The following is a 17,463-nucleotide window of genomic DNA, read 5'->3' on the forward strand; positions in this document are numbered from 1 at the left end:
ACAAACTTTTAGAACGCCCCACAGCAATGGCCCCCCATTAACAATTAGACTGAAGCGTGAGTATAATGACAGCCAGCCCAAAAATAATTTAACACACACACATATATGTATTGTACATGTGTGACTGCTTTAAAGAAAAACTTGCCTAGATAAATAGTTCCACAGAACATTGTCTCCAAGGTACAAATTGTTATTAATTAGTTTGTCTAGCGCGCGGGGCTTCAATGTCAAAACTAAAGATTTAATAAATAAATAAACTTTACTCAGTAAAACGTTGTATTTTCATTACGTTTTAAGCAAAACGAAATGTGTAACGGTCACTTTTCAAAAGCGAAAGTTCACAAACAAATTTCCTTTAGCTGGCGTTGCCACTCAGCCAGACATGCGCACCAGCAGGCACATGCTCTGACTGCTGTCAAAAGCTCAATGCTATGACGAATCTTTGGACTCTCGTGCAAATCAGCTTTGGGCTTTTATTATGAAAAAAAAAACTGTTTTAAATACAAATTTGAATTGGAATATATTGTATTAATATTTATACATATATGCAGCATATTTATATTGAAATTAAAAATATTTTAATATATTTTCAGTATATATGAGAAACGTTTTGAACATGGCAAATTATATACACTGCATATTCCATATACACATGAGTTCTAGCTAAATTCTGCCTTATGTATAAACAAATTGCACTTGAAATCGAGCGTAAATGCAGGCGACAGCATTATTTCAGATTTCAGTAGATCTGCTGCACACTTCAGCACACTTCATCTTCCACGGCGGGCTCGTCGTCCTCCTGCTGCGAGACGCTGACCTCAGCGAAATCCTCCTCCACGCTGTCCACAAAGCTGGAGACTCTGCAAGCAATTAAGCAAACACTTTAAGTGACCAACAACAGTTTGTTGCATGTGGCATGTGGCATGCGTTACTTCTCGAAATCGCACTGTGGCAACAGACCCACGTCCTTGAGCTGACCAACGCCTCCGCCGAATCTTAGCAGCGTGCAGAGACGCAGCAACGCCAGGAGGAGGAGAAACATGCCAGCCACGTAGCTCAGCCAGAGATTGTGGGGAAAGAGTATCAGCGCCACGCCCATGGCGACATAAATGGGCGCCGGCCGCCAGCTGCCCAGCCACGCTGACAGACGCCAGCAGTCCAGGCAGCAGGCGCGCCTCTGGTAATTATCACTGAAAATTAAAAATAAATAAATACATATGCGCGCCAAGCATTAAATTTATGACCTCTTCCCCCGCTCATCCGCTCGAGCTTCATCGGGAAACGACCTTCTCCCACTCCCCCACACTTACTCGCCACATTGTAGCTGCAGGAATATGTTTATCAGCCATTTTATCTCAATGAACAGCACCAGCAGAGCTGAAAAACTGCCCAAACATTAAAATTTTTATGATCCGGCGACAGAGCAGAGACTACTCAGACTCACAGTATATAGAGACCCGCCTGATAGCCGTGCATGTAGACATCGACGCCCACTCCGCAGATAACTGAAATGAAAAATGACCACAAATTGGCTGCTGGATGCTCAAGAAATCGGCTATTGGCTATTGGCTATTGACTATTGGAGGTGGAGTGGGTGGTGGAGGTGGAAGTGGAACTGGGTTCTATTATGGGCATTTCGTGCTACGGAATATGCGTAATGAAACAATAGAGAACGATGTCTACGCAAATAACATTTGTTTGGCGGTCATAAAATATGGTAAAACGCAAATATGTAATCTAAGTCACATTGATGAGGCAATGGAAATGTGCGAGGGTTGAGACAAGTGTTTTGGCATGGCTAACAAAGAGAATGAACATATAAAATTTGATATTTTCATAAATTCATTTGCCTTACAAATTTGCTACGAAACTGCAAACATGTTAAAATTTAATTTATCATAGTAGAAAAGACAATAAAGTCAGAGTCGTAAAAAAAATAAGGCACACAAAAAAAATGAAATAAAATAAAAATAAATAAATAAAATAATATATATACCAACAAAATATAATACGAAATTGGATGCAAATAAAAGTGGGACAAAGTGAAAGTGAAAACAATTTTAAAAGCAGATAAAAAAACCAATTAAAATAATAAAGAAATAATTCTAATAAATAGAAAAAGGAAACAAAGAATAAAAATAGAAAAATAACATTAAATTTAATTGAAAATTTACATGAAAAAATGTGTAAAAAAATGGGATATTAAAATACTGCATATCCAATTTAACAAATAAAAACAAAATTAAATAAAAAATTAAGGTACACTTATAAATGCGCTATAGAGTTTAAGACAAAAGCTGCAATTAAAAAAAAAAAAAAAAAAAAAAAAAAAAAAAAAAATAGAAAATGATATACAAAAATTTTTAAGTCAATAACAGTAAATTATACAAATTTTATTTTTACTTGTTTTAGAGTTTTTTTTATTATTATTTTGAAAATAAAAATCTATGAAGAGTAATGTTGCCACAAAAGAATTAATTAATAAATAAGAATAAAATATGAAATGCATATAAAAAAAATAATTAAATAAATTAAAATTAAAAGTTTTAGCCAAACATCTATTTTCCTTTTACTTGATTTAATTTGCTTCCCTGACTCAGAACTTACCAAACTACCCACTTTCTCAATAATATATACATACATATATCCACATTTATTATTAATATATTAGATTCGAACCATATTATGCCTATCAGCGGTTACTTTCCCTATGTGTAAATTATGACTCAACAAGAGAACAACAACAAAGACAACAACAATAAATTCCATAAGAAGAAGCACGACAAACGCAAAAATCTGCTGAAAATTCAATCTAATTAAGTTGTTATTGTATGCGCCGGGAAAACAAATTCGATTGGACTGCAGATAAAAAGGCAAATGAGATTTGCCCACTCGCACAGTCCGCGGTTCACAGTCCACAAGCCAAAAAGCAAAGCCAAACCAATTACATTAAACGCTCTGAGAGCATCAACTAAAGCAAAAAAAGAAAGACAACAACAACAGCAAAAAGCTGAATAGATAGTCGATGAAACGTGCGTCTATAGAAAATCAAATAAAAACTAGGCAAAAATTATGCGCAGCTCTCGGGGCGATTAAGTGGAGCTGGGGACAGTCAGCCAAAGCTAAAGCTACATACATACATATATATATGTATATGCATATCTTTTTTTTTGTGATTTGAAGGGGGCCAAGCGACTGGCGCCAGAAAGCGAACAACAACAACAAAAAGTGCCGTGCATAGGGATAAAACCCATAAAGGGTTGCACATTGCCAAGGATGTGCGAATGCAGCTGCTGACTAGGAAGAAGAAGAAGAAAAAACAGTAAATAAAAGAGGGCCAATGCCTTGTTAATGGCCCTGAGAGAGCAGCTTCTCTTCGCTGGGTTATCAGATCTTTGGGCAGCACGCAGTGCTGAGGTTTATGAACTGCCAATTTTTTTCTGTTATTTTTTATTTGCATAATGCACAGCCAGACTTGGTCAAAACAAAAACAATATTGTTGGAAAAAATCATTTTGAACTTGACCCAAGTAGGAGATGCAGCAGCTGTGGCGATGCTGTTGCTGCTATTGCTGGCAGGATGCTTAGGCATCGCTCATTTATCACATTTCCCAGTTGGGGCTGGTCAGGAGCGGCTACTGACTGTTGCACTACTCCAGGCGACGACCATTACAAGTGCATTAGACGAGGTAGGGAGCAACCCCCAATCCCCCACAATACAGATGACACTCATGGGAAGTGCGAGGCTTGGGCATGACAAGCGCTAAAGCCAAATTTAATAACTGTAGCACATGCAAAAGTGTTTTCGGACAGATTATAAATTGCATTCAAATGCTGAAAAAATGAACTCGAGCGCATTGGTTGCTAAGCGGTTATACCTGCAGCAGTATGAGTATGCTAGAAGTTTGCACTCAATTATATAGTTGTATTATTATTGGCTTATAGAATCAGGTACTAAATTAAATCTACGTTTTATTTAATATACTTATGCTTATGTGGCCAAAACTAAGAGAGCTGTAATTTTAGTAACTAAACTTTCGTTTAATTTGGAGACAAATGTGGTAAATAAAATTCGTAGCTCTTTAGAAAGTGTAGTATTTCAAATATTGAAGCTCAGCACAAAGAGATAGTGTACAGCTCTGCTAAAATTCTGAATTTGAAATTAAAAAGCAGCTCTCATTAGTTCAGGAGTAGAATGTAAGCCACAAGAGTAAATTAGTTTTACTGCATTCCCTTTGGGGTTGTAGTTCGCAGTTGAAGACACGGTGGAAGAGGAATGAAAATGAAATATTAAAAAAGAAAGGTAAATAAAAAATAATATATTAAAGAATAACAAATAAAATAAATAGTAAAAAAACATATAAAATAATAATAAAAAAAAAAATTAATAGCAAATAATTACTGCAAACAAATATGTTTAGATTACATTCAAACTAAAAAATAAAAAAGTTAAAATTATAATAATAATAATAATGCAAAAGAAAAAACACAAAAATAAAAAAAAAACTAAAAAACATTTTTTTCAGATATAATAAAAATAAAATAATATTAAATAAAATAAAAGTGACACAAATTATACCAAATAATTAACAATTTATAAAAATAATAAACTAAATAGCGAAATTAAAAACATTAATACAAAATTAATTTATACAAATAAAATAGTATAATACAATAATAAAAAATAACAATAAATATTAAAAAATAACACAAATTAAATAAAGAACAAAATACATTTAAAAAAATAATTTTATACAAACTATACAAAAATTAAATAAATAAATAAAAATAAAATAATTAAAAATAAAATTGAAACAAAAAATTTTTTATCAAATTTTACGGCATTAAAAATAAATTTTCTAATCAAATACTCTTAGTTGATGTCAGCCAATCTTAACTTTATAAAATATTTTGAAACAGTATACATTTAATACAAATCGTTGCAAGATTAACTTCTTGGCCTTTTGCGACATTAAACGGCACCTGAGTTAAATGCAGCTTATATATTCTTCCAGCTCATATAGCTCACATGAGCGCACGCAGAAGTGTTTAAGTGTGCGTGTGTATAAGTATGTGTGTGCGTGTGTGTGTGTGCGTGTGCTTACCGAATGAAGTCAGCAGACCAAAAACTCTTATCACAGGACGTAAACAGTCGCAAGGCTCGACCGGCTGACGGCAATGGCGGCGACGTCGTTGCAGCTGCTCATGTTGTTGATGCGGTTGACTCATGCTGCACTTGTAAATTATATTTTGACGTTTTTCGTTTTCTTTTTTTTTTCGGTTTCTCTTTGATATTTGTTATTTTTTTTTTATCGCTTTAAGCACCGTTTCAGTAGCACATTTCGCAAACAACGGCCATCAGATTGGCAGTCCAGTGGCCACGTTAATACATCGGCTAATACTCGTGGACTAGCGTAAGCTCCGCGGGACTTAGCTCGGAAGACACATTGTGTTGTGCATTGAATATAAATCAAGTGAACTTTTACGGCAACGTATCCAATTTCTTGGCAAGCGACTGCCCAACGATTGCCAAGGCTAGCGGGGACACTGGCGACAACAACTACAGCAACAACAACAACAACAATACGGCTAACGAATAAAGAAACAATAAGCAGCTCGTTACGCGTTTAAATTTCAGGTTTAATGTGGAGCCAGCATACGCGGCGTATGCGTAATGCGACCGACACTTTCACGATGTTTGCACGTATAATTCGTTTGCCTTCTCAACAGCAGCATTTAATCACCGTGGCACTTGGTGTGTGTGTGTGTGTGTGTGTGTGAGTGGCAACTAATGGCTGCAAATTACCGTTAACATGCAGCATTCAGTTACCTGCGCCGCGCCACACGCACCACGTCAACAACTGAGTTTTTAAAATGTCCGCCAAGAGTTTGTGCAGGTGCCACTTGCCACTTGCCACTTGCCACTTGACTCTCAAGCCAAAAGCCGAGCCCGAGCCCGAGTCAGAGTTGGAGTCGAAGTCAGAGTCAGAGTCAGAGTCAGAGTCAGAGAGAGTGTCCTAAACTACGTCCGCACGCTTCTGGCAGCGCCAAGTGAATGAATAGAGCAATCGTCCTCGGTCGCCTTTCAGGCTGCTGCGACTCTCTAGCCAAAAGGCGGCCAGCAGGCCAACGAGATGCCCTACTTTGTGCAATACTTTCTTCTTTTTGTTAATATTGAAATTTCAATAATACCATCCACTGTTTGCTGAATGAAAGTTTTAACATGGGTGTAAAGTTAGAGATTGTAGAAGTCTGCTTTTATTTATTTTATTTTGTGTGTAAATATCCAAGAAACTGCAAATTTGTTTGGTGTGTTTGTCTAAATGTTTATGTGAATGTTACTCAAAGCTAATTTTAACTAAGTTTGCTTAGACACATGTTGCTGCAGTGAAACAGATATAATTAATATAGGTATTTATAGGCAATTAAATAAGGTTTATGTATAATGTGAATTTCCGACTTAATTGTAGAAAAATTTTGTAGTCTTTTCCAAAATTTAAAAACAAATTAAATTTAAAATGATTTGAAAATTGATATTTAATTTCTTATTATTAAAAAATTTAAAAAAAAATGAAAATAAGATAATTTCTAATAAAATAAAAATAAAAACAAAATGACAATAAGATAATTTCTAATAAAAAATAAATAAAAATAATAATAGAATTGTAGAAAAATTTTGTAGTCTTTTCCAAAATTTAAAAACAAATTAAATTTAAAATGATTTGAAAATTGATATTTAATTTCTTATTATTAAAAAAATTATTTAAAAAAAATGAAAATAAGATAATTTCTAATAAAATAAAAATAAAAACAAAATGACAATAAGATAATTTCTAATAAAAAATAAATAAAAATAATATTACAAAAAAATGTAAAATAAGCTCATTTCAAATTTTAAAAAATATTAATAATAATAAATTATTTTAAAATATATGTTATTTCTTATTTTTAAATAATAATAAATATTAATAAAATAAGATAATTTCAAATAATAAAATAAGTAAATAATAATAATAAACAGTAAAATTTATTGGTTTATTCACATCGATATTTGTGATACGAAAATTTATTTTTTTTTAATCAGAAAATTTTAATTTTAATAAGTTTTGTATATAACGGTTTAGTGTCTCTTAATTTTGAAGCAACAAGCTAACAAATTTTCCAAATGTAGTTCAAATTATTATATTTTCTTAAATTTTTTTTTTTTTTTTTTTTAATTTCACTTCTATTCAATCATTTATTCATTCATAAACATTTGTATTCAAAATTAATAAAAAACACCTCACTTAAATAAAGACCATATGCTTTCATTAAACCTGTTGGTACTATGATTTATTTCAATATTATTAACATTATAATTGCAAAATCACTTAGCATAAGGGAAAGTCGGCTGCATAATGTTCTCATTCAACTGTTTAGCATAAGCTCTAAAAAGTCTCCCAAAATGAATGTTTCTTACATTAAGGCAGCGCATATCTCAAGTGCTCAAAGCCGACTTCCAATTTCTTTGTTGATTCCCTTTTATATGTCACGTTGCCCTTCATGTTGTTATTGCTGTTGTTGTTGTTGTGGCTGCTGGTGTGTGTTTTCCATGCGACAGTCGCTGGCCCGTTAGCCTCAGTTTCTCTGGCCAATCCCCAGCCCCCGCGTTCATCACTTTGTATGTTTGTTGGCGTCGTTTCAGTAATTTTCATAACTGGCGCTCTGCGTGGCAATTGCCGAGGAAGGGCGGAAGCTGCCGGCTGCCGGCTGCCCCTGCTGCTGCTGCTACTCCTCCTGCTGCTGCCGCTGCTCCGCGGAGCAGTTGACAATTGCGCCATCTACGCAGCGTGTGGACAAAAACATTTTTCGGCAGCGAAAATGCCACCATACCTTGGACCTACCAACAAGACGGCTAAGCCCCTGCCCGCCCGCCTGCACAGCCCCGCCAGCACCACCCGCACCGCCCTTGATATATTAAACACAGGAGTAGCTGAAGGAGCAAATATTTTTTTAGCCTGCTTCAGGTTTATCTACATCTCTTGCATCTCTCATTTTGCCAGGCGAACTGTGTGGAGTACGAAGCTGTCGTGTTGTTTGCATTATGCGCCGTTAATGGCATCTTTACTGGTTGTACGACGCGGCGTATGCGCAATGCTAATGATGCGGCGGGGCCAGCCAGACAGCAAGACAGCCCGACAGTCCGACAACGGGGCTCGCCTCACTTGGCAAAGTCTTTACGACGTTTCATTATCTTGGTTATGCCAGCCACCATGGCCACCTCCGGCAGCGCCAGCTTGCTGTCCTCCTGGAAGTCACAGCGACGCGTCAGATGCAGCCACGTTCGCTCCGGATTCAGGGACAGCGGCATCTGCAGCCAGCCAACGTAGTCGATCTTCAGGGAGCCCGTTAGCAGCTGATCGAAGGGCGTGTTGCCAATGAAGAACATGGACTTGAGCACCGAGGTCTTGGCCTCCTTGATGTTCTGGCCCAGCACGCCCTGGAACGGACTTGGCTCGTTGTCGCCCGTGCCCAGCTGCTCGAGCAGCCAGTCCTTGTTGAACTTCAGATAATTATAGATCACCTTCAGCGCCTGCTTGCCGATGTTTGTGGTCAGCACATCGCTGGCCAGCACCTCGGCTATGTAGTCGGCAATGCCCACATCCAGTTCCATGGCATAATTGGCCGGCGGACTGTGGCTCAGACGCTCCGATTCGGCGTTGGTCATGGCCAGGTCATCCATTTTGACGGTGCTGACGGCGCTCATGCCGCCGGCGCCACGTCCGCAGCTGCTGCCGAAATCCGTGTCCAGATTGATGCTCTCCTTGGCCTGCTTGAGAAACAGCTCGATCTGATCCGTGTGCTTGTCGTCCTCGTCCACTGAGCAAATGGCCTCCGACAGGGAGTAACAAATGGCAGCCTTGTCCTCATTCTTGGCTGTGAAATAGAGTTAAAAGATATGAATATATTTCCCTTCCTTAGCCCACATCCGAAGCTCACCCTGCTCCTGCGCCTCGGCCGTCTTGATCAGCTCTGTGTAGAGCGCTGCGAAGACCACCTGCAGCAGCACCGAGTCGCCCAATGGCCGCGTGGACACTGGTATTATGTCCTGCAGCAGGGCTGTGATCTTATACAGGCCCTCGGGCATGCAGTCCCAGATCTCTGAGATGCAGGTCAGCGCCAGGGACATGGCCTGGTACATGCTGGCGCCGTTCTCCACGGCGTTGATCAGCATCTCGACGACGCAGTCGAGCACTGGGTACACAAAGTGCATGATGGCCTCCAGCCAAGGCGTGCGCTTCTGATTCCACACCTGACGCTTGTCCAGGCAATCGCTCCAGCCGCTCACGGCGTGCTCCTCCAGTGTCCTTATCAGGCAGGACTTGATGTCGACGGCCTTGCCCACGGCCACAATCAGGTAAGTGAGAGATAGGACAATCTGGTAGTTGGACTGGCCAACGGGATCTGTAAAACTATAATAATTATAAAGGAAAGATGGCTTATTCCCTTTGGAGCTCGCCTATGTCCGCAGCTATGGAGTCGGTGACATTGAAGCACTCGCCACGGCACAGAAAGGCTTCGCATTTCAGTGGAGCTCCCTCGGCGCTGGTGAACGAGTGCTTGGCCACATTCTTGAAATTCTCCGACGACGGCAAATGTTGCATTAGATGGCGCATTATAATGCCCGTCAGGTGGGCATCTCGCATCAGCAGAATCTTCAGCAGATACGACCAGTGCGCCTCGGGAAACGCCAGCAGCACGCGCAAATCCAGGGAGATCGCCGTGTTGGTGGTCAGATCGGCGAATTCCGTGACCCACTGACACGATTGTTCCTTGGGAAAGTAGCGAGGCAGCGCAAAGATAATCCAAGCCGATGGCAGACCATGACGGGAACTAAACATTTCCATGTTATCCAGGCCTTTGCGAAAGACCTGCCGAAGGGAAGAGTATTAGAAATTGATAAAATTAGAAGGGAAATGGGTGATAATCAAACATTCCTATAGTTCATTTAGGTCTTGGCAATAAGCCTGCCCAGGGTTGGGAATAATTAGAAATGGGATAAGCTATAGAGGAGTTGGCAGGTGGTTCTTATAGAATTAGAACTGCAGAAAGATATATACAGACCTGATAAGTATTAGAAACTGAAAAACTAGAGGGGAGACGGGTGATGGTAAAAATTTCCCATAGAAAAATTCCTTTAAAAAATCATATCGGATAATAATTTTCCAAAGTAAAGGGAATTTTCTTGGATACCTCTCGAATAGTCTATAAATCAGTCTATAATTCAACTACATCCACTCAGTATACTCACCTTGGATAGCACACCCAGGGGCGCTCCACGCAACAGTAAGCAGTAGAAGAGCTCCCGGCACTTGGCATGAATATCCCTGACGATGACGCTCTGGTTGCTCAGCTGGAGGCCCACATAGGCCTCGCCGCTCTCACAGACGTGGGGCAGCAGCTCGGCGATGCAGAGCAGCATGTTGCAGATGTCCACCAGATGCAGCTGAGCACGAGCCACGCTCGTCACGATCTGCGTGTACCGCACCGTCAGCACACTGAGTGTCTCGTTCAGCATCCCGGCGAAGATCTTCTGCGCCATCTTCGGCGGCACCGAGTTCCAGAGATCGGCCTTGGTGCCGCGCATATAGTGCCACCACATTTGCACCGTGTACGAGCCGCGCTCCGACTCGAAGAACGGCTGCGTGTCCTCCCAGTGCAGGCAGTCCGCATCCTGAATGATATACAACAGCAGCAGGCGACAGTGGAGATCCAGCAAACGCTCAGCCAACGCCTCGGACATCTGGGCGTATTGCTTGAAGCTGAGCTTCAGCGCGCCGCCCTTCTCATCGCCCTTGGGCGGGCATATGGTAGTCGTGGCTGCCTGCATGTAGACGCTCAGCGAGTTCTTCACCAGTGCAGCCGCGCCTATGGTGGCCGTCAGCACTGAGAGATCGGCATGATCCAGCGACTCCTGCGAGAGGCGATGTATGTGCTCCAACAGCAGATCCGCTGACTTGGTGACCAAACTTACAAACTTATCCGGATCAGAAGTTTTGACCGTGACGCTGCTCTGTGGAGGTCAATAGAATAGATACACATACATATGCAGATATAGACTGTGCTTTAGTATAACTATTAAGGTAGTTTTTTTGTCTATATTGTTCTAGCTAATCTCTGTTACAGATGTAACGTATTCAGATTTAGCCTTATCATGAATATTCTTGAACAGCGTAAGAGGTAATCCGATTTAACTATGCGACTTGTTTGCCTATATATCTGTTCGTATGTCTGTCTGTATATATGTCTCTCTGTCTGTCTTCCTCTATATCTAACTCTCTGTCTGTCTGACAAAGAAGAGAGAGCGCTGAAGATAAACCAGAGAAGATCATTTAAGCTCTTCATATGTATTCATTTGGTATTTATATTCGAGTAAAACGAAGCTAAAACGAAGCTCGAATGCTTGCAGCAGCAGAGAGTGTTCCCATTGGCCACTTAAAGCTCGACTGCAACGACCTCTACCTGCCGTCGGGTACAACATTTGAGCGTGACTTAGTGTCTGAGAGAAAGTCAACCTATATAAAGGGCAGCAGCTGCAGCATTTCTTCAGTCGCTCAGGCCTGATTGGGGGTCGTGCAGTGTCGAAAAGGGAAGTGAAACGAGGTGAACTGAAACGAAGTGAACTGAAACGAAGTGAACTGATACAAAGTGAAATGAAATGAAGTGAAGTGTGTGATCGTTCAGCTAATCAGTAAACATTCAAGGAATTACTTGGAGGAAATTCTTAGAGGAAATACTTGAAGAAAATACTTGGAGGACATGCTTAGAGAAAATACTTGAAGGAAAAACTTTAAGGAAATACTTGGAACAAATACTTAGAGGTAATACTTGGAGGAAATAATTAAAACAAATACATAGAGGCAATACTTGAAGGAAATACTTTGAGAAAATAGTCGGCTATGCTGATGGCAGTGTATATCAATAGAGATAAATATATGTATATGGTTGTATATTCACACATTGGATATCCATATATAAACAGATTATTAGATATCATAAACTTACGAAATCGCATTCGTTCAGCTCCTTTTCGGTATGCAGCAGACCCGAATGCTTGCGATAGGAAGCAAAGTATTCATCCTCCCACCTAAAGGAAAAGTTGACCCAGTCAAAATAGAGCAGCACCAGGGGAAAGTTTGTAGGGCAACACGACCTACCAGCGTATCAGCTTAATGGATGCAAACGATGCATAGCGCGGAAAGTCTAGCTTTCCGCCCACCACGCCCGGGCAGATGGGCTCCTGCAGCACACGCTGATGCGTCTATTCGTGAAACAAATCAAGAATGGGCATTGTCAGAAACAATGTGTTAACGAGTTTTCCCAAAAGCACTTCTCTCTCGCATTGCGGTCAGTCTGAGCGGGCACCTGATAGAACTCCAAATCACGCTGCAGCAAAATGGGCACGCGGTCCATTAAATTTCCCTCCTCGAGCACTTCCATTCCGACAAATTCGGTTCGCTGCCAAACTGAAAAACTGCAAACTGATTAGCCAAAGCCAATCGAGGATATCGAGCAAACAGCGACCTGTGTCGAATTGTTGCCAGGACAACGACTGCAACGCCTGATGGATGATGTACCGTGAATAACGATAAGAGCACTTTGCAGGTATTTTTAGAGATATTTGAAATTTGATTAGCGAAGCGTATATCACATTTTATTTTACAATTTTCAAATATCAAAGGTTATTTAGCTATAAATGTTCGTATTTTAAATACATTGCAATTAAATTTAATTTAAAAATTACATTTTTATATGTTTATAATACAAATTATATTATTATTAAATTAATATGTAAATAAATAAATTTAATTATATTTTTATTTTATTTTGCATATTTTTCATATTTTTCTGGAATTTTAGAAGCACCGCATTTTTATAAGCTGTATATTTTCATTAATATAATTAATATTTTTTTAGTATTCATTAATTTATGCTAATTAAAAAACAGTTAAGTCAAGACTTAATTTAATAAAGAGCGAATATTTATATATATATATATAATTGTAAGACAAATATTTAAAATAAAATTCATTTGTATATATATTTCATAATATTTATCAAACTATGTTCTACTACAAATTATTATATATTATATTATTATATATTGAAATTAAAATAAAAAATCAATTTTTGTTGCAAGTGTAGTCAATAATACTTCTATAATAAGTCAAGTCAATAATACTTCTATAATAAGCTGTTACTTAATCTTATCTGATAAATAAGATCTGTTTTTAAAAAATGTGTAACTGTTTTCAAGCTAACAAGAGAGGGAGAGAGAGAGTGAGAGAGAGCGAGAAAGAGAGAGCAAGATGGAGGCATAGCCCTATAGATAATGCTAAACGTTCGCTCTCCGTATATTCATATATATATATAAATATATACGTACATATATACATAATGTCAATTCAATGCAAGATAAGCCGCCGCTCGGCCGCTCGATCGCTCAGCGGTTCAGTTGATAATTGAGCGGTGCAGGGAGCACATCGACTAGCAGCGGACCTAAGTGGACAACAAAAGTAAGTGGACTCAAGTGCCCGGGATGCAGTGCTAATCAGTGGCCGAGCTCATTGCTGGGGGCGAGCTGTCGGAATATTTTCAGCGACAATTTGACGCTTATCGCTGCGATACGGTGCTCGTATCAGGCGTATCAGCAATCCATAAATCTCACTGCGTTTCTTCTTTGTGCGTTTCTTCTCCTTCTTCTTCTTCTTGGCACAGCATAGCATGATCGCAAATCTGAGGCATTTGACGGGCCGCCTAGCGGTGCAGCGTGGCCTGCTGCAGCAGCAGCAGCTGCGCATGGCCTCGTATCTGATCGACCAGCCCGAGTACGGTTTCCTCAAGGATCTCGGACTGGAGCGCGACAATCCCGGCGTCTATTCTGGCCACTGGCAGGGCCGCGGACAGAGCATCACCAGCTACGATCCTGGCACCGGTCAGCCAATTGCCTCAGTGCGTCAGGGCACGGTGCAGGAGCTACATCAGACCATCGGCCTGACCGTCGAGGCCTACAGGCAGTGGCGACAGGTGCCCGCCCCGGTGCGTGGTGAGATCGTGCGTCAGATTGGCGACGAGCTGCGCAAATACAAGGAGCCACTGGGCAAACTTGTCTCCCTCGAGGTGGGCAAGATCTACAGCGAGGGCCAGGGCGAGGTGCAGGAGTTCATCGACATCTGCGACTATGCTGTCGGCCTGTCGCGCATCTACTCCGGCCAGCTCATCAATTCGGAGCGTGCCCAGCACACCATCTTGGAGGCGTGGCGTCCACTTGGCCTGGTCGGCGTCATATCCGCCTACAACTTCCCCAATGCCGTCTTCGGCTGGAATGCGGCTATCGCTCTGGTCACTGGCAACGGTGTGCTCTGGAAGGGCGCGCCCAGCACTCCGCTCGTCTCCGTGGCCACCACCCGCATTGTGGCCGAGGTGCTGCAGCGCAACAATCTGCCGGCCGTGGTCAGCCTCTGCCAGGGCGGCACCGATGTGGGCGCCGCCCTGGTCGCCGACCAGCGTGTGAATCTCGTCAGCTTCACGGGCAGCTGCCAGACGGGTCGGGATGTCGGCGTGGAGGTGCAGCGCCGCTTTGGCAAGGTTATTCTCGAGCTGGGCGGCAACAATGCTCTGATCATTGACGAGTCGGCCAACATTAAGATGGCCCTGGATGCAGCCCTCTTCGGCTGCATTGGCACCAGCGGACAACGCTGCACCACCACCCGACGCATCATTGTGCACGAAAAGCTCCACGACAGCTTCGTGGAGGCGCTGACGGCCAAGTATGCGCAGCTCCTGCCACGCATTGGCCACCAGCTGGAGCTGCAGACGCTCGTGGGTCCGGTGCACGCCAAACAGAACGTCGACAGCTACAAGGCGACCATCGAGGAGGCCAAGCTGCTGGGCGGCACTGTGGCATTCGGTGGACGAGTCCTGGAGCGTGCTGGGCACTATGTGGAGCCCACTATTATCACGGGACTGCCACACGATGCGCCCGTCGTGCATCGTGAGACCTTTGCGCCCATTGTCTACGTGCTCAAGGCGCGCAATGTGGACGAGGCTGTGGCCTGGAACAACGAGGTCGAGCAGGGCCTCTCCTCGGCCATCTTCACGGAGAACATTAGCCAGGCCTTCAAGTGGATTGGCGCCCAGGGCTCCGACTGCGGCATCGTCAACATCAACACGACCACAAATGGCGCCGAAATCGGCGGCGCCTTTGGCGGCGAGAAGGCAACGGGCGGCGGTCGCGAGTCCGGCTCCGATGCTTGGAAGCAGTACTGCAAGCGTGCCACCATCACGGTGAATCACTCGGGCGAACTGGCCTGCGCTCAGGGCGTCGTCTTCAACGTGGAGTAAATAAGCTACATCAAATTGAATTTAGTCGAACATTGTTATCGTGATTTGTATTATTAAAGTGTCTATAAACAAAAAATGCATTTAAATGGTTTTCTCTTTTCCTAAGCTAGTGGGTAATTGTGGAGCTGGATCACAGCTCGCTGACGTCGAAGCGCCAAAAGTCGACCTCAATGTCCTTCGATTTTTGTTTATGGAATTTGTAGCTGGCCTCCAGGTTGTAGCGCAGCTCGGCAACGACACTGCCACAAACGCCCCACTCCGCAGACTTCTTTTGGATATAAGCGCTGCAAGAGAGAGAGAGAGGAAGCATAAGAGAGACGGATTACGTATAGCAGATTACGGACTATAATAAAGATATAGCAATTAGCAATATAATTTCGGAATCCACATAAATGACATGGCCTAGCCACTTAGCTCTAATAGTTCATAATTTAATTAATAATAATATAATAGTGTTAACTTTTCATGCAAAAATTGAATTGAATCATAAATTTATTCTTGCTTAGCATAAACAATAGTTGAACCTCTTCTTATTTATTAGAATATATAATTTAAATGAGCGTATTAGCTCGATATTAACAATAATTTATTGCTTGCTTGCTTCCTCTAAATGTCTTTCGTTTGAATTTTGTCCCGTACAGCCTGCAGTTGATAGCATTGATAACTTTCACATTTCTCTCTCCGTTTACTCAGGTAAAGCACATTATTTTTAGGTATTTTATTTTGTTTTTTATCTATATATATTTGTTTATTTTTTGGCAGCAGCTCACTCACCGGGTGGAGGTTTTGTGCAGCGAGTAGACTGCGCCAGTGGCCAATCGCGTGCCCACATCCAGGAAACGCATATCCATGCCGGCATTGTGCTTGGTGCCAAAGGGCGGATTCATGACAACCGTGTCGAAGGCCTTGTCCCACTTGCCGTTAGGCACTTGGAGCACATCGGCACGGATGCAGTCCACGTTTGGCAGCTCCATGTCTAGCACGTTTTGCCGAAAGGTATTCACAGCCGCGTCGTCTAGCTCAAAGCCGATGGTTAGCAGCGCGCCCAGCAATGTGGCACCAATGCTCAGCATGCCGCAGCCAGATCCCAGATCAGCAACCAATTTGCCCTCGATGTCGTCGTACTGCTCCTGCATGCAATGCGTTATGCAGGCAGCTATGTGGGGCGGAGTTGGGTACTGTTCCAGCAGTAGCTTTGGCTTCTCAAAGCCGTCGACGCACTGCAGATACTCCTCGAGCTTCTTCAGCTTTAGGCGCGTCATGTTGATGCTGGGGGATGTGGGCGTGTGTATTGTTCTATGAAATTACTTGGAGTTGGGCGCTGGCGGGGTCGGCACTGGTTCCAGGCGAGGCAGCACGGGTATAAAACTATTTCCAAAATACGAATCCTGCGGTATAAAGAAGCCCAGAGTAGTAGAGCTCGTTGGATTAAATGCAGATCGTGGCGCGGCGATGCCGCCAGCGGCATTAGGCGTTGCGCTCACGTTCTGCACAAACTCAGCTGTCACTGTCGGCTGTCCAAGCAGCTGTGGTGCGGGCATCTACAAAGCAGCAAACCAGAAATCTATTAATCTGTCACTTTAATACAAAAATATATGAATATGTATTTACATTTACCTGATTCGCTGTGCTACCCAGTCCGATGAGCAACTGTTTCTTGGTTTGTATTTCTTCAAGTATTTTACGGTTCGTTTCTGCTTGCTGTGCACTTGATGTGGGAAAAGCCATCAAAAATAGGCGAAATTTTGTATGAATAACTAAATAAAAAGAAATTAAATAATTAAAACGATTCAACACGCGCTCTTGTTTCTATTGTTTTTTCTTTTCTGCATTGTTGAATCGTTCCGAAATAGTTCCAAAGAACAATTCATTAAACGGAACGATCGAAACAGTGCCAAGCTATTCCAAAATATATAAATTTGGTATTTTTATCTCTGCTGTCATATAGTTGTATATTTTATGAATGAAATCAAGATATTATTAGCTAATTTTAGCGTTGTTGGAGTTAAGCGCGTTGGCACTCGATTGAATTGCGCATTAAATTGTTAAAAGTACCATACGTTTTGAGGCATGGTATTCA

General features: G+C 41.7%; 5 protein-coding genes across 6 annotated transcripts; 1 reads left to right on the top strand and 4 right to left on the bottom strand.

The window, feature by feature from the left end:
- Positions 1-517: 517 nt before the first annotated feature.
- On the bottom strand, positions 518-6,065 carry LOC149269306 (uncharacterized). The gene is made up of 5 exons (XM_089468374.1): positions 5,105-6,065; positions 1,445-1,505; positions 1,311-1,385; positions 933-1,190; positions 518-860 (listed from the first exon to the last, which is right to left on the bottom strand). Exons 1-5 carry the CDS (start codon positions 5,226-5,228, stop codon positions 761-763), a joined length of 618 nt encoding a protein of 205 aa, XP_089324500.1. The 5' UTR covers positions 5,229-6,065; the 3' UTR covers positions 518-760.
- Positions 6,066-7,951: 1,886 nt separating this feature from the next.
- On the bottom strand, positions 7,952-12,517 carry LOC108612364 (uncharacterized). Its single transcript, XM_089469048.1, has 7 exons — positions 12,405-12,517; positions 12,197-12,300; positions 12,045-12,126; positions 10,291-11,052; positions 9,499-9,910; positions 8,979-9,443; positions 7,952-8,915 (listed from the first exon to the last, which is right to left on the bottom strand). The coding sequence occupies exons 1-7, from the start codon at positions 12,477-12,479 to the stop codon at positions 8,200-8,202; spliced, it is 2,616 nt and encodes an 871-aa protein (XP_089325174.1). The 5' UTR covers positions 12,480-12,517; the 3' UTR covers positions 7,952-8,199.
- Positions 12,518-13,418: 901 nt separating this feature from the next.
- Aldh7A1 (aldehyde dehydrogenase 7 family member A1) lies at positions 13,419-15,459 on the top strand. 2 transcript variants are annotated; one of them, XM_018017419.2, is made up of 2 exons: positions 13,419-13,555; positions 13,758-15,459. In XM_018017419.2, exon 2 carries the CDS (start codon positions 13,764-13,766, stop codon positions 15,381-15,383), a length of 1,620 nt encoding a protein of 539 aa, XP_017872908.2. In that variant the 5' UTR covers positions 13,419-13,555; positions 13,758-13,763; the 3' UTR covers positions 15,384-15,459. The 2 variants fall into 2 exon arrangements, with proteins under 2 accessions (XP_017872908.2, XP_089325175.1); XM_089469049.1 differs by having other exon boundaries at positions 13,431-13,555; positions 13,763-15,459.
- Mettl5 (Methyltransferase like 5) lies at positions 15,404-16,645 on the bottom strand. The gene is made up of 2 exons (XM_089469053.1): positions 16,158-16,645; positions 15,404-15,667 (listed from the first exon to the last, which is right to left on the bottom strand). Exons 1-2 carry the CDS (start codon positions 16,643-16,645, stop codon positions 15,514-15,516), a joined length of 642 nt encoding a protein of 213 aa, XP_089325179.1. The 3' UTR covers positions 15,404-15,513.
- Positions 16,646-16,687: 42 nt separating this feature from the next.
- On the bottom strand, positions 16,688-17,270 carry LOC108620511 (SOSS complex subunit C homolog). Its single transcript, XM_018017421.2, has 2 exons — positions 17,001-17,270; positions 16,688-16,924 (listed from the first exon to the last, which is right to left on the bottom strand). The coding sequence occupies exons 1-2, from the start codon at positions 17,109-17,111 to the stop codon at positions 16,688-16,690; spliced, it is 348 nt and encodes a 115-aa protein (XP_017872910.1). The 5' UTR covers positions 17,112-17,270.
- Positions 17,271-17,463: the final 193 nt, after the last annotated feature.

This window comes from Drosophila arizonae, chromosome 4, assembly GCF_054131065.1.
Source record: "Drosophila arizonae isolate 15081-1271.41 chromosome 4, UAZ_ARI_1.0, whole genome shotgun sequence".
In the NCBI taxonomy this organism is placed as follows: domain Eukaryota; kingdom Metazoa; phylum Arthropoda; class Insecta; order Diptera; family Drosophilidae; genus Drosophila; species Drosophila arizonae.

Excerpts from the sequence above, each read along its gene's own strand:
- LOC149269306 (XM_089468374.1), bottom strand. The coding sequence starts at position 5,228 with ATGAGTCAACCGCATCAACAACATGAGCAGCTGCAACGACGTCGCCGC. Across the intron at positions 1,506-5,104 it reads TGGTCTGCTGACTTCATTCG|TTATCTGCGGAGTGGGCGTC; the intron begins GTAAGCACACGC and ends TTTTCATTTCAG. Across the intron at positions 1,191-1,310 it reads CTGCAGCTACAATGTGGCGA|TGATAATTACCAGAGGCGCG; the intron begins GTAAGTGTGGGG and ends TTTAATTTTCAG.
- LOC108612364 (XM_089469048.1), bottom strand. The coding sequence starts at position 12,479 with ATGGAAGTGCTCGAGGAGGGAAATTTAATGGACCGCGTGCCCATTTTG. Across the intron at positions 9,911-10,290 it reads CCCTGGGTGTGCTATCCAAG|GTCTTTCGCAAAGGCCTGGA; the intron begins GTGAGTATACTG and ends TCCCTTCGGCAG. Across the intron at positions 9,444-9,498 it reads CTCCATAGCTGCGGACATAG|ATCCCGTTGGCCAGTCCAAC; the intron begins GCGAGCTCCAAA and ends ATAGTTTTACAG.
- Aldh7A1 (XM_018017419.2), top strand. The coding sequence starts at position 13,764 with ATGATCGCAAATCTGAGGCATTTGACGGGCCGCCTAGCGGTGCAGCGT.
- Mettl5 (XM_089469053.1), bottom strand. The coding sequence starts at position 16,645 with ATGACGCGCCTAAAGCTGAAGAAGCTCGAGGAGTATCTGCAGTGCGTC. Across the intron at positions 15,668-16,157 it reads CTGCACAAAACCTCCACCCG|CGCTTATATCCAAAAGAAGT; the intron begins GTGAGTGAGCTG and ends TCTCTCTTGCAG.
- LOC108620511 (XM_018017421.2), bottom strand. The coding sequence starts at position 17,111 with ATGGCTTTTCCCACATCAAGTGCACAGCAAGCAGAAACGAACCGTAAA. Across the intron at positions 16,925-17,000 it reads TGGGTAGCACAGCGAATCAG|ATGCCCGCACCACAGCTGCT; the intron begins GTAAATGTAAAT and ends GCTGCTTTGTAG.